At 38.6% G+C, this 15913-nt stretch overlaps 2 protein-coding genes across 3 annotated transcripts in view; one reads left to right on the forward strand and one right to left on the reverse strand.

The window, feature by feature from the left end:
- LOC146459521 (uncharacterized) overlaps positions 1–15913 on the reverse strand; it is a 181777-nt gene that overhangs the window by 22657 nt on the left and 143207 nt on the right. The window lies entirely within an intron of this gene.
- On the forward strand, positions 919–15670 carry LOC146459524 (methyltransferase-like protein 27). Of its 2 annotated transcripts, XR_014857896.1 has the most exons (6): positions 919–1126; positions 3683–3826; positions 4869–5250; positions 5490–5673; positions 13341–13920; positions 14925–15670. XR_014857896.1 is itself a non-coding variant. In XM_085089439.1 (5 exons), exons 1-4 carry the CDS (start codon positions 1124–1126, stop codon positions 5669–5671), a joined length of 711 nt encoding a protein of 236 aa, XP_084945565.1. In that variant the 5' UTR covers positions 919–1123; the 3' UTR covers positions 5672–5673; positions 13341–14001. The 2 variants fall into 2 exon arrangements, 1 of the variants encoding a protein (XP_084945565.1); XM_085089439.1 differs by lacking the exon at positions 14925–15670 and having other exon boundaries at positions 13341–14001.

Below are 15913 nucleotides of genomic sequence, written 5' to 3' on the forward strand. Positions count from 1 at the left end.
TAACAAGTCGAGGGTCGAGGGTAAATGGTCGAGGGTCGAGAAATTATTCAAAATTATTTTCAAATTATTTTTGAACTTCGTCAACTCACAAGTTCACAGCCGGCTCGTGTTTTCTCGAGTTTCCGGTGCCTGTTTTTGCTGCATTTGGGATTGTCAAAAACTTTTACATTCCCACGGACTCTCCGGCGTGCTGAGTATCAGAATCTGGCGGCCCTTTCTATTTTTACGGTTAAATTATTTTTTTCCGGGCCGCGAATTCGAATTATAGCAGAAGATAACGCGCACGCTGAAGACGCTGTTACGTATCGTTGTAACGCTCAAGTTTTAGAACAATATTGTTTATTCAGAGCAGAAACCCAGTGGTTTTTGTTGTCTAACGATTCACTCGCCAATGAAAAGATTAGGGCTACCGCACTAGCAGACAAATTCGGATTTGTCTTCGAACAATCTTAACAAAAAATTTTGTCGTGACAATTTTATGTCTGAAAGTTTTTATCTGCACTGAACACTATTGGTAGCCGGCTAAAATCTGTCAGATATGTCAACAACTGTAAATAGTGGTGATGTATATTATATGTCGTTCTAATTTATTCTGTTCGGGCGCGCCAAAACAATAATGGAACATTGACGTTTAAATCCTGATCGTTATTGCTTGTATTTTGCTTTTAAATCAAGCTCAAATTGAGACAGAAATACTGCTTATGTTGTGCTTAATATTGAGACGTCTAATTCTTCGAACTCAAGTGACCTTGCTTGCGAGTGAACACTGCATGTCGGACAATAGAGACGTCGAGGGCTCGATCGATTTACCCTCGACCCTCGACCCTCGACCAAAAGGCAAACTCCTCAGAGGAGTGACATGCTCGATATTCCGACCTTTCGATATTGGCATTTCGATATTTTGAGCCTATTTGACAGGCATACTGCAGGGACGAATGAAGCCACGTGAAACAAGCGTGCCACTTGAGTAATGTGATTGGTACGGAATGGCAACATCGACTGCGCATGAAAATTGTTGGGCCGGATTTATTTTCTACTTCGTCGGGCAGGTATCGATTGTATTCTTCAGTTTATTGACACTTCAGGAATAGCACTGTGCGCTGTCTCATTCTACGTTCGATCAATGGTAAGAGCCCTTTAATTTTCTTTCTTGCAAGTGGTCCTTTTATAAATATCTTGTTATTGCTGAGGTGTGAATGTTGGACCTCAATACAGACTGAGCTTTGCCTTTCTCGGTTTTGCACAGTCTAATTTGAAGGGTGGTATTTATTGCCGAAGTGCTATAAATAACTGCATGATGAGCTTGTCGTAATGTTTGACTCCCAGTGAGAGTGGACAGACACACTTTTGGAACGGAGTTTATTGGCAAAGTTACAGCTAAAAACTAAGCTTGAACCTTTGACTCACAACAGTCTAACTTTTAGAGAGGTATTGTGTGGCTGACTATAAACTGAATAAGCGAAAAAACGGAACGACGTTTCGGTGTCATCTTGGCACCATTATCAAGTAAAGAATGCGACAGAAAGGATAATTTATACATAAAGTAAAGGTGTGAAATAGAATAAATTAAATTAAGACTAAAAGTAACTGTCTGTCGTTCCGTTTTTTCGCTTATTTTTATAGTCAACTGTATTTCTAAATTTAATCTTATCAGTGTTGTGTGGTCTCTTCTATTATGCAAATTTTACGCAATGAACAGCTGAACAATAGCCTTTGAAAAGCAATTCCGTCACCTTCCCGTACAAAACTAGACTGGGTTAAAGCCCGGATCACACTTCGCTGTGCAACATTTCTGACAAAAATTGTCTTACAAAGTTTTTAACTATAAAGAGACACCTTTTCAAAATCTTGGCCGCGCAATGTCAACTTGTATTGCGTGACTGTTAGCACTGAGTCATTAACCAACTCGTCTGAGAAAGCATTTTGCAAAGTTTATCAACGTGTTGCCGTTTTCAGCTAAAATTGAAGACAGCAAGCCTTTCAGCTAGTTGTTTGATGGATATTGGTTTGAATGGTTTGGTTTATTGGTTTGCAGTAGGTATGAATATGCTTCGCCGCACATTATTGATTAGCACACTGAAATGATATTTGCCCGGGGGGCCCCCGGAGATATTTGAATCGTTATGGCAAGCCGATTGTAGCAAAATTCAAAAATGGGTTTTCATTCAATTCAATGCGTATATTCATTCAAATCAATGCGTATTTTCATTCAATTCAATGGATATTTTATTCAATTCAATGCGTATATTCATTCAATTCAATGGATATTTCATTCAGTTCAATGCGTACATTCATTTAATTTAATGGATACTTCATTCAATTCAATGCACATATTCATTCAATTCAATGGATATTCCATTCAATTAAATGCGTATATTCATTCAGTTCGATGGATATTTCATTCAATTCAATGCGTACATTCAATTCAATGTGTATATTCAATTCAAGGCGTATATTCAATTCAATGCGTACAATTCAAGGCGTATATTCAATTCAAGGCGTACATTCAATTCAAGGATCTTGAGACTTCGTTCCGAGTAGTCAGCGGAGTGCCACAGCGGATTCGACGAGATTCACCATATTGACTGAAGTAGGACCACTGAGGAGAGAAGGACTCCGTGAAAAGCAAAGAATTTCGTGTAAGGAAAGGGATACCGATAATGGCGCCCGAGAATGAGTCATTCAACTTAGAAGACTTGCCGATCTTTCTAAATTCTGTGTTGAAAAAAGCAGAGTTTATTTGCCATAACGAAGTGATAGATTTGAGCAATGTGGAAACACATTTGTTGATCGTAGTCGATCGAGCCCTGAGCTTCCTCAGAGACTGAACTGTTGGTGAATTGGATCATCTCTCCAGAAGATGAATCAAATCAACTTGAGTCCAACCATGTGTTCTCTCTCAAGTCTCAAGATCATCAGCTGAATTGAATATACGTATTGAATTGAATGTACGCATTGAATTGAATGAAATATCCATTGAATTGAATGAAAATCCATTGAATTGAATGAAAACACATTTTTGAATATTGCTTCAATCAGCTTGCCATACACCATGATATTGCCCATGAAATGATTTAATGAGGCGTCAAAAACTTAAATTAAACGAAATCATTACATCTTAACTCTATCTACCCTATTGGTACTTAATTTCGCGATTTTGACGAGACAGTATTTCGAGGGGTTTTATTTTCGAGATTCCGATAGGCAAATATGAAAAAGGGCATTAAAATTTCGCGATTCAAGCGTTCTCAACTTCATTTTAGTTTTCGAAAAGTCTGCACTTCTTAAAATTGCTAGATAAACTGAAAAAACTGCCTGTCAAAAATTGGTTGCCATGGTAACATCACCGTCAATCTACACTAACCGACCATATCATTTTTTCCCCAGATAAATTTGTGAAAAAGTTCTGAAGTTTCAAGGCATTTGCTTCAGGTTCAAAGTTGCCTTGGACACAATCGCCCACTTCCACCCCCCCCCCCCCCCCGGGTCTAGCTAGGGTTAAGGCCAACTAAGAAGAGTTATATATCTGTGTATTTATTCTTCAGTTCATAATACAGAATCCAGCTTTTCCTTGAAAATTTAGACCTTTACCCAGATTTTGGTGTCTTTTAGAATAAATAAGCGTTCGTGGCCATTGGGCCTTCAGTCTATGCTTTAACGCTACATTGTTTTTTCTCGCCAGGAATCGCAAACATCAGAAATCACCGAATCGCCCTTTCCTGGGTACGAAAAATACTTCGGGGAAAGAATAAAATCGGTGACAGGGAAGACGACGGAAGAGGAAATCAAAGAATTTTACAAAAACTGGGCCGCTCAATATGAAAAGGTATAAGCAATATATACGTTTATTTTGGTTTCTGTACTCCTCGATTTTGGTATCAAATGCGACAACTCTTAGAGCCTCTTAGCAAAGAGCCGCAAAATCTTTTGTTATACCTCACAACTCAAATACGTTTACCGTTTGGAGGAGAATGTGTCACGTGCCATGGGTAAAATCTCACTAACTTCTTAGGGCGAACAAAAGTCACTAACGCCCTAGGGCGAACAAATCTAATACTAACTCCCTAGGGAAACAAGAACTTGAACTTTCGACCCGCACGTGATCAGGTCGTGCACCTTGAAACCGCGGTAAGTTTGTTTGCCACCCCCGGCGTCAACAAAATAATTTTTTTTTTCGTAGTCATGACAGCTAAACGTTCTTAAACAAGAACTGAAGAAGAAATTCAACAGCTTCTTTGGGACAAATGAAAAGTAAAAGCAGTTAATAAAAAGTGTATTCGTGGTATTTTACCGAACGTTTAAACATTTGGGAGACTTAGATTTTTTTTGCAGGTGAGAGTTGTAACATTTTGCGATAAAGTCGAAAGGTGACACCCTACGTAATTTGTTCTATTTGTGAGTTGGGTGGTATAACAAACACTTAATGACTGACTCCACAGGAAACAGTTAGTTTTGTTTCTGCTCGACCCTCAAGGCCGGTTCCCCTTAGCGAACATTGAGGATCTCTGGGAAACAAAATTCACTGTTTCCCCTGGGGCCAGTTATTAAGTGCTTAATGTACGCACACAGTTAATTACCCTTGGTAAATAGAGCTGAACAACCCTCGGGTTCGTATCTGTGGTAAACGGTGGCGCCAGAGATTTTCAACGAGACCCGCGTTACGCCTTGAATTGCCAAGCCGTGGACTTTATTTGTTCTTGCTGTAAAGATGTCGTATTTCATTAAGTAAAAGGCCTGTTATTACCTTGTTCGGAAGCCGCAATCCTCAACCTACGCTACATTTTTGAAAATAGTCTGTCATCAATATGATAGGAAACCGCAAAAACAAGCTAGTGATGTAGCGGTACATGCACCATTTTGATTTTCAGGATCTCCTCCATCCTTCTGTTCGTCTGGCTTATCACAAGCCGTTAACGGACCTCCTAGATGCTGCTATCAAAGAGGTTTATCCCTCACAAGCTAAAAGCGACATTAGGATAATCGACGCTGGTGCAGGAACCGGACTTGTTGGGGCGGCACTTGCTAAGCTTGGCTACACCAATATTGATGCACTCGATATCTCACAAGAGATGTTAAACGAAGCGGTAAAAAAGAAAGTGTACACGAAGTTTATCTGCGCCCCACTGAATGAACAGCGGATTCCAGAAATTGAAACAGGTGCATATCACGCGCTGATCTGTATTGGGACATTAGTAGCTGCACATGTAAAGGCGGCAGCTCTTGACGAGATGAGCAGGATGGTGAGGCCTGGTAAGCGAATTGAACTTTGAATATTTTTGCTGTATAACTGACGTCTGGTTAGATCAGTGGATAGGGAGCTAGCAGGACAAGAGTTCATTTGTTTCATTCTCCGTTGAACAAGTCAACGATCAGGTATTTACAAAAACCGATCACTAAAGAAGAGGGGGATATACTGGGCCAGCCAGCAGATCTTAAGTTATTTGCTTCTATATTCACTATTCACTTCTAGCTGTTTTGTTTCTTTCCAGGAGGCCTTTTGTGTTTTAATATCCGCAATAGCGATTTGAAGGAATTATACGAGGGAAAGCTGCAGGAATTGGAGGAAACAGGAAAATGCCAGCTTGTCTCTAAAGAAAAGATGCCGTATTTCGAGAACGACGATCTGCCAAAAGAAACCAATGCATTCATTTACAAAGTAATGAAGAATTGAGTAAAATAACTAAACACTAGGATTCTGCTGTTTTCGATATCAGAGACTGAACAAACAGATAGTCTGGTTTTGAATGCTATACTTCTGATGAAGCGTCGTACGTCATCAATTGTTTCACCATGCAGTAATAATTAAACCTGTTCATATGACGTTCATACATTAACACTAGATTTTCTGATGCTGGCAATCTATATGTCAATAAATCAAGACAGAGTCTTCAACTTAATTCGTTTTCCATTTTCGGTGCTAAGTTATGGATTTCCCTGAAGCATGATGTACGTAAACTTAGGAAAAAACCTTTCAAAAATAAAATTTACCAAATTTTACTTGCTATACTTGATAATGAAGATGATTATGTTGATGTCTCTACGTTAATGTTAAAAATTACTAATTGTTATTAACTAAACTCTAGCTATTATTACTATTACGTCCTTTTTACGTAAATACTAAATATCCGTGAACGCATGTGTATACCTATTTATTCTATTTATTTACTTGGTTTTACTAATAACCTGTTTTGCTTAATTTAGTTTAAGTTAGCTTTGCTATATGCGGGTTGTACATTTTTCTAATTTGTTAAATTTTAAATTATTGAAAAAATGCGAAAAAAAAAAAATAAAAAAATAAACCACCATTGTGTCCAATAAATACATAAAAAATTGCAATGATATAAGGGAAATGATCAAAACTACTATACTCGAACAGGAACCACCAAACCACAAAATAGATGGTGGTCTTTGCCCGCACCCCGCTTCCTCAACCTCAAAAGATGGTGTCTTTATTGCATAGCCACCACCCCTTCCAGCAGTAAAAAATGAGAGTGAGATTCAAACCTTACTTTTCTCGTTTATCTAGCTATGTTGACTCTTGCCAGCTGAATATTTCTAAGTCAATTCAAATTTTAAAGCCAACTAAAATTTTGTCGGTAGTGTTCATGAGACAGGTGGTGTCCCCCCTGCCCTAGACAAGGTGGATCCTCTTCGAACAAACTTGTTATGACCAGTTCCGTAACATTTGAAATATTATAAGTAATTAATACTTGATCGTACAAAGGGCCTCCCACCCTCTCTAACTCAATTTTTTGTCCGCAGCAGCTGCGTCTTCCGTAGCCTACGAACACAGACGTACTTTCGGCTGTTGCTTCTCTCCACCGAAAAAATTCGCAGAGAAGCGACAGCCGGAAATACGTCTGTGTTCGCAAGCTACGTCTTCCGAAGCCCTTCGTTCGCCTTAAAGAGAGTTTGGTGAGGATCAGTTGATGTAGGTGTGATAGGATAAGCAACATGAGGCAATCGCTTTGTTATTGGAAACTTGAAAATTTCACTTTTACTCGTAAAACAAGGACAACTGAGAGTAGCAAATGGCAAATTTGATCATACATTCTGCATCATGGTTAGTGTAAAGATTTGCATGCGCAACTTTTGAACATTTTTTTTTAGTTATATCAATGGTGGCTATCAGTCGTGGCCATATTGTAGGTGACGTCATAAGCTAGTCAGTGCTCCTTCCTTACAAAGAACACTCGAGAGAGAACTTCGTGGTCCGCACATATTATTCTGGCAGAGTAAGACCTCGTAACACGTTAACGAAGTAAAATGTTAGCGGATAGGTTCGAAAAGTTTTGGAGACAGAAAATACATAAAATAGTCTGATCTTGTACCTGCCATCGATTGCGGCTTGCACTTTTTGGAAAGTGAAAATCATGAGACTTATAAAGTAACCTTGTCAAAAACCCTTTCTTTATTTTCGTGTTAAAAAAAAGGGAAGTAAAGAAGATAAAGAAGATTAATTAGGTCAAAAAAGTTAAGTAAGTATCACACAAAACAAATGCAAGTACATTTTCCCCGAAATAACAAAGGATTTGACCGTTCTTCGCAATGAAGTCCTAAGAGCCTGTAGAGGTGATATTCCTTCTTGAGCAAGAATCGAATCGATGGAAGAAGATGTCCATTGACCCAATAACATAGAGTATTTATTACAATGGCCATCTACTAGCGAAATACAGCAGAAAATCGAGTATAAATTAGTTACCTTATTATAGGAAGTTAACAATGCCTGTTATTAACGCACATTTGAAAAATTCGCGTTAATTTTATGAACCCTAATTTCCGTCATTTTTAATTAAAATCACACTTTTTTACAGCATCGTTATTTTAAGACACCTTTATTTCCAACAAAGTTTCATGTCGTCTACCTCTCCGTCAGAGTCAGTCGACACATCGTCATTCAATATTGATTTTAAAATGTTTTTAGATTCGTCAAATGAATGCAACGATCGTTATCTCCTGAAGGGGATAGCTTACTTCTTCTACTTTCTTGTGTAAAATGCCCATCGCCTTTCTGTCTTCCCATTTTACAGTCAGCTCAGTAGCAATTTCCAGACCGCCTTGAATAAGGGGAGATGGCTTGTATCTGCTGATAGATTTGACCTCACCTCTTATGACAGTTCCTCTCTGCAGTGCATGCCAGATATATCGGCTCAGTTCTATTGGAATATGTCTGACAGTTGATGGAATAGGGTTCCTGGAAATATTGTTTGCCCAGCGACTGCAAACCGGTCTTGCTAATTGTCTTTCTCTTGCTCAACGCGGGCTGTTGCTTTAAAAATGGTTTCCAGCTTGTGCGATACACGTGATAACCTCTTAAACCAGTGATGTATTTCATAGTGGGTAATTTACCGGTTTACCGGTATAATGATAAAATTAGACCTCGAGTTCTGTTGTTGGACGTTGTTGTTTTGCCTTGCGAAAAGTGCAGGTTGCATTGAAATTATTACGCATAAAGCGTCAAATTGCGTATAATTAAATGCATGTAAACATAGCTATTCGAAAATTCGCGATAATTTTATAACGTGTAGATTTTGTTCGCGTTGTTAAAATGCTTCGTTATGTTCCTATAATAAGGTAGCGTTGCACTGCTTCAAATGATCGAAAAAGACAGTTCTACTGTCAGGATAAATAACTTCGATTCAAATTGTAGAATTAATTATCAACATCAGCTGCTTTGGCCTGGATTTTGAAATTCTCTAAATTTTACTTAACCAGACCGTATGAAAATGCGCCAAATCTCTCGCATTTCTCTTTCTTTATTCGGCTCTTGAGAACAAAATAATAGAGCGAGTGTACTCAGACTGGGAAGAAGTTTGTCGTCTGCAATCACGTGACCAGTCACGTGGAAAAGACACGAAATTCCGTGACTTTTTCAGAAATTAATTTGAGAATAACTTGGTATGGTAGGTTAGGAATGAGGGTTCACTGAATTTGATATTGCCATAGAAACCAATTTTTGACAGGCAATTTTTTCCAGAAACTGGAAGATTCCTGCTTTTAACATACAAACAATAACTTCCTTACAGTACTAGTAAATTTCGTGCTTTTATATCTTTTCGTGTTTCTCATTTCATTTTGATGATTTTTTTTTTGTAAATTTTTGCGATTTTCTGAGGTTTTGGGAAAATGAAGAAATCCAAGATGGTGGAATCAAGATGGCTGCCATCTGAAATTGTGACGTGAATCCCGAAAAAAGCCCGCTCTTGCTTGTTTTTCCTTACGTCTATTTCCACTTGATTCAATTTAAAGACTGTACCATACCCCTCGAGAGAAATACGATAGCTGTGAGACTTCTTCTTTCATTTGAGGCTGAGTATCTTCTACAGTTCACATTGGATGCCTATTTCTGTCAAAAGAGAGGATATACCTCGGTCAACGACTTGTCAAAATAGGCCGGGAATACATGTAAAAGATGGATTCATGAAGCCTTCCGAGGTCCTACGTTTTACGTACCGGCAATAGAGAGGCTTTTTAGGCGTAATATTTCTTCGTAAAACGTTTGAATATTCCCGCGATGAAGCCATTACGGCAGCACGACATTACAAGCCAACAAAAAAGAAATCACTCTTCGGACGAATGCCATATTGGTTCGAAATCTGCCAGTCGCTATTTTTTCTTCACGTCTTCCCAGGACACCCCGCGCGCCTCAATCCATCCTCGTATCCAATCTTCTCACTCCACAAAACACGTAAATTCTTGGTTTTCACGTGACGTCACCAAATGCTAGAATTCAAAACCCTGAGGCCTACAAAATTTTTACCTTCATTCAAGGAAAGATTACCTAAAAATATGTCTTTTCACAATTTCTTAGCTCGATGCACTTCCTTTTGAAAATAGAAGAGTTTCAATTTCCGAGTTTTCATCGTGCGTGACATCAAGAGGACGGCCGTGACAGACCTGTTCCGTAACTTTAAAATGCCTATTCGAGTGATTTTCAGCATTCTAAACAATCCAAGTTTGAGCAGAAATATTTATCTTAACATTTGGAAATTCGCTTGTGTAGCTTGCCTCCTATGTGGTTTTTAGGGCGATTTATAGCGCGATTCCAGTGACGATGGAACTAAAACTCACTGGAATCGCCCTAAAAACCACATAGGAGGCAAGAAATACACAAGAGAAGTAAGGTGGGTTATTTTTATTTAAAAATTCGTTCATATTTTTAGCCTCTAAAATAAACCGTTTTTTTTCTCCCATACAAATATCCTTATATTTTTCAACCGTTGCGTAACTTCGAGCTTGGGCTACCTGTGACGACAGTGGCGTGACAGTGAAAGCCGGCAATAGCGACTGGGTACGAGTCTGGTGCATGGTACGGAATGGTAACATATCCATAGAATCAATTTTAGGTAACGATTGCCACTTCAGGAACAGCACTGCGCGCTGCTTCATTCTACGTTCGATCAATGGTAAGAGCCCTTTAATTTTGTTTCTAGCAAGTGGTCGTTCATTATATGCGTTATTGACCAAGCGTGAGGTCAAGATGGCTGGATATTGGCCAAGTTCTTAACGCAAAAAAAGAACGAGGCCAATATCCAGCCATCTTGACCGAACAACCTTGGTCAATAAAGGATTTATTATATGGCTTTACCTTCAAGTTAAAACTACAACAACAAAACAAAACAGGACATGAAACTTCTCTACTCGGAAAGAAATTCTTCATAGCCGGCCGGTGCAAGATTTATTTTCAGTACATTTTTGGATTAGCATGTAATCGTGGAAAACAAGGAATCCTAAATTATCTTAGGGCTCTAACTTTATAATGGCTTAAAGGGAGCATACAATTATTGAGAACGAAAAATTTAGATTTTCGCAAGCAAGAGCGGGAAGATTTGAATAGAATCCGGCAAACTCGCCATTTTCAGCTGATCGCACGGTGGCGTAAATAATAAACATTTTTACACAGTTTTCGGCTTCCAATCATTAATTCTTGAATGAAACAATAGATTTTGAGATTATATGCAAACACAAGCCGAAAAAAAGAGCGGGTAAATCAGAAAACTGGGCGAAACTTTGATAAGATTTTGTTGTTTACAACAAGCAAGACGCGGCTAAATTAAAAACGTGAGCTTCTTCCGCGAACTTGAGAAAAATACTTTTCTGAACTGCTCTAAACACTTAACGCATCTTCCACTACGCTATGATTTAAATACAGTCATTGCAAACCTAGAGAATTTATCAATTTGGCACTCGACTTGAGACAATTGTTTTTACAAAATCAACTCTATCTAAAATACTACACGCAGAGCAACTCACCGGTTCAACTCACATTCATTGTAGCTGAAACAACATTTTCACTACACCAGGACGATTCCATTCTCTTTCCTTTCGTTTAGGTAAATGTTGAGAGTTTACCGAACTTTTAAGTGAGCGTTTTCCCCCAAAACAACGAGAAAATCGAAGAAAAGATTGCATTGTTGTTGGGATTAAACTTTCGATGCCAAGCGAGCCTTTCAACATACTGTAATAATGGATTTGCTGAACTACTGTTAAGAGCTTGGATACTACTTGTTCAATGCTCGCTTTGTTGTACTTGGTAACAGAAACAGTGTATGGTCACATGCTGGAAATAATTAACTTAATGATCACTGATCATTAAGATCATGATGATCAACGTCCTTCAACCTGTCCATCCATCTTGTTTACATATTGTGTGAACGCTTGACGACAACTGTTTTTTGAAAGACTGTTTACAAAATCGTGGGAAAGCTGGTTTGAGCCTCCAGAATAAACTGCCTTCAATTTCAAAGAACTGTGACTCACCTGCAATTAATTGATCATCCTTTCAGAGGTAAATTCCATAGAGTGGTTTGTCTCGTTTTGCGTGATCCTATACGCTTACTTCCAGGCCTTATTCAAAGATTTTTCTGTCGTTCCCGTCGGGAGCTTAAGCAACGACGACGGCAATGTCAAGGACAACGCCACAAAACAACAGGTTTAATGAGCAAAGACAATCGCTCCGCACGTGCGTTTTACATTTTGGTACATTTCTTTGCCGTCCTCTGCAAAACAACAACGTTAAATGACCACATTTAAGGTTTTGTGGAGAACGTCAACGGACGACGGTGAATTTTTCATTTTCTTTCTTAACTTGTACGCCACTCCTACCAGTTTGGTTCCTGGATAGTTCGCCATTTTTGTAAAAGTTAGCGAGTTGAAATAATCGCTAAGGAGCACAAATGAAATAAAGTTATATTTTCAGGTGACGTTTTCGTTGCCGTTGCCGTCGTCGTTGCTTAAGCTCCCTAAACGCGATTTCCCGCCAAAATTGTCGCTAAACTTATGCCAGAGCCATTCACTCCCAGTGCTAGCGAGCGCGAAGTAAAGTGGGCGCAAAATGAAATTGATTTCGCTTTTACGCCCACATCCAGGAACGAAGCTCTGAGATGGGCGCGACACCCAAGGAATGGTGCAAGATAGAAGGCAAGACCTCTTTGAAAGACGGTACACAAAGATATTTCACGCACGGTTACGAATATGTTCAAACTAGAACAGTTTGGCATGTTTCCAGCTCGCATTTTTCAACGTATCGACACTTCAGTACAAACTAGAGTATAAAGGCCAAAGACTACTCGTATTCCTGTGTGCAAACGTAGAAATTAACAGCCTTGAGAAGCAGTTAGAAGCTGGAAAAGCGATAAATATTCACTGGAAGAAAAAAACGTCTTCTTCTAGTAGAGCCCAGTACTAATCCTCATTGTTTGTTAGTTACCAGTCTGTCACGGTAAGTATCTTCCATCTTGAAGTAAGCGTAAAAAAAATATTGCCCTGGCCGGGATTGTGGGAGGGGGGGGGGAGGGGTGGGGAGAGGGGCGCTGATTGTGCCCTCCCTCCAGAACTTCCCAAGTATAAAAGCTATGACAGTGAGACTTAGAGGATAGATAGTACGTTCAAAGACGCTTCTTTGAAGTCCGCATCGCGAAGTGATGGAAATTAGGTCATGATTACCAAATGGCGACCCTCTTGGATTTCTCAATTTTCCCAAAACTTCAGAAAACCGCCAAAATTGAGAGAAAAGTAACCAAAAATAATAAAGGAGCACTAATATGAGCTAACATTATAAAAGTTACCGGAAGAAAAGTGATTTTTCTTCATTTTAAAAAGGGATTTTCTATTTTCTGAAAAAAACTGCCTGTCAAAAATGGTTTCCATAATAACATCAAAGTAAATCTACACTAACCGACCCCATCAATTTTTTCCAGATAAATTTGTGAAAAAGTTCTGAAGTTTCAAGGCATTTGCTTAAATATTAAAAATGTTATTCAGGTTCAAGGTCGCCGTGGGCACAATCGCACAAAAGAAACCAACGCATTCATTTACAAAGTAATGCCGAAGAACTGAGAAAAGTAATTTCCTTTTTGTGTTCAACTTTTTTGCGCAGCAGCTGCGTACTTCAGAAGCCCTTTGTTTGCCTTAAAGAAAGTTTGGTGAGGACTGATCAATTTATAGGTGTAGTAGGATAAGCACCATGGGATAATCGATTTGCGATGTCGTCGAGGCGTAATTTCTTCGCCGCCAACTCTCTAATGTTCACTGTCACAGTTTGAACGGTTCAAACTGTCGAGTACTTCTTACAGTTATTATTTCGATTTCAACTGAAAAGGTTTGTTTTCTTTCTGAAAACGGCATATTACAGTCTTGAAAATTTACTCTTAAACATGGCCACCATTTTGATTATCATAATTTGTGGGAATTTTTCTGTGACAAAAACTTTGCTTTCTAAGCCCCACTAAGAACTACTGACAATGGATTCTGGTTATTCAGTCTTTACTGAAGACAATACGTACAAAAATAGGGGAGAAGAGGGTTTAATCCAAGTTTAGTGAATAAATTAATATGTCAGTATGTGACTACGATGAAGAATACGACGAGAAAGAAACCCGATCGAAACCTCAACGCGGTCTGACCCTAGGAATATCTCCCGTAATGACCGTAAGGTTTCTATATGTTAAACTTGTTACAGTTACTGTTAAATAATTAAACAATGTCTAGTTCCCGTAAAAATGTCTGCTTTAGTCTTTGTGTCGATAAAACATGTTTCCTGTTGTTTCTTCTGAAAGCCCGCTTAATACGGACACTAGGATAGTACGGACACCTTGGCATGTCCCCTTGGTGTCCGTATTAACCGGGTTTCACTTTACCAGTCACCCCGTAGTTTCCGGAATAGAGAATAACGCATTGGCAACCCACTGGATTGAATAACTGACATTAAAGCGCGGTACGATATAGAAAGACTCGACAAGCTGCACTTATTACCTTTAAAGGTTTTAGCCCAACATTTACTTGTTACTATCGCTCATTGTTACGCTTCAATTTAGAAAAAAAAATGCCATATATCGTTTTGTGTTTTAAAACTTAATGGAATTATTGTTCCTTTGTTAAATTTCATAAAAAATCTGACCCTTTCTACATATAATATGTTTTTCCAGCAAAGCCATAAACTGTGCAAAAATACCTCTGTATTAGGGGGCACTAATAAGTAGCAAAACTTCATGTTATACTTGTCATTATCAATCATTTACTTTAACTTTGAATAAGCCGTAGTTTGAAAGCAACAATATATAATTAGCCGAAATAAATTCCCTTATGAGCTATAGTCGGTATGCTACAAAGTCAGTTTGTGCCCGGTATACGCCATCAAGAATTGCCATTTGTGTCAAAACTATGCAAGTTTCCTTCTACGTGTGTCCTGTCTTCTAAGGCTTACAAAATTTTGTCCTGGATTTATAGACAATTGAACTCAAGGCTGATTTAGAGATTTCAATTGAAGCTCACGATGGTCTGCAACAATCTACCAGTTTGCTTGAACGTTTTTTAAAGTTAATCGTAGTAAAACAGTGATGAGGCACTACATTATGGCGAGCCAGAGCTGCTGACATACGTTTGTCTTTTCACAAATATTTGGTTTTGTCGACTGAGTCGATAAGGCAAATTAGCCACCGTCTCTCAAGGGTAATATAACTATGTATATTTTAATATAAAAGTGACAGTTCCATATGATCATCCATAGTTGCCATGGCACCAAGCACACACTATTATTCGTGGTATTTCCATTTATAACGTAGTGGTGGTTAGCTCGAAAGCTAAGCTCCTCTGACCACCGTACACTTCTACCAAAGCCATTAACTTCTTTCTTTTCTCCTTTTATTTGTTATTTTATTCCTATGTTCCTATATACAATGTAAATACTATATCCAAGTGTAAATAAACTGAATCTGAACTGAACTGAAACTGAGAGACTAAAGCTGACATTTCGAGCGCTGAGGTGCTTGAAAAGAATTGGAGTATCTGGAAACTGACAGAAAAATGCAAAATGCAAACCTTAGTACTGTTGGTATTGTGGCAGTTACGCTGTTTGATACCTCACTGGTAGTTTTGAATGGAAGTCTAGAGAAACGGAAGAGGGGTTGGTAGAGGCATTATTGTTAGCTTGTAACGGCGGCTGTCTAATGAATCACACGGGTACATGCAGTTGAAAAGGAAACTGGAATAAACTTCTCTATCATATTCCGGCAGTTAATTGAAAGCTATGCCTTAATGTAAAGAATTGAGAAATTCACAAGTTTTGCATTATTTTTATGTTTTTCAATGAGCGATTCATTCAAACATGAAGGCCTTGACCTTTGGGTATTTGGTGGAACGCAATAAAATAGAGATTATGCCTCTTTGTTCTTGTTTTTGTTCTAGTTCTAAGAAAACCGTGAAAGATGTCGTATTTCAAATTTCAGTCAGATTTTTCGTTTCCATCAAAAGTGCCTGAATTTTTGCATGCGGCCTTTAATTTAATCAACGAACATTACTCTGTGTTTTTTCTCTCCGAAGCATCTTTTGTTCCGCTTCTTTTTCTGCTTTTCTTATGCTAAGCGCAAACCGCATACAGCTGTGATTTTTACATCTATATCTTTCTCACACTGGC

This window comes from Pavona decussata, unplaced genomic scaffold, assembly GCF_977016875.1.
Source record: "Pavona decussata unplaced genomic scaffold, jaPavDecu1.1 SCAFFOLD_219, whole genome shotgun sequence".
Classification (NCBI taxonomy): Eukaryota; Metazoa; Cnidaria; class Anthozoa; order Scleractinia; family Agariciidae; genus Pavona; species Pavona decussata.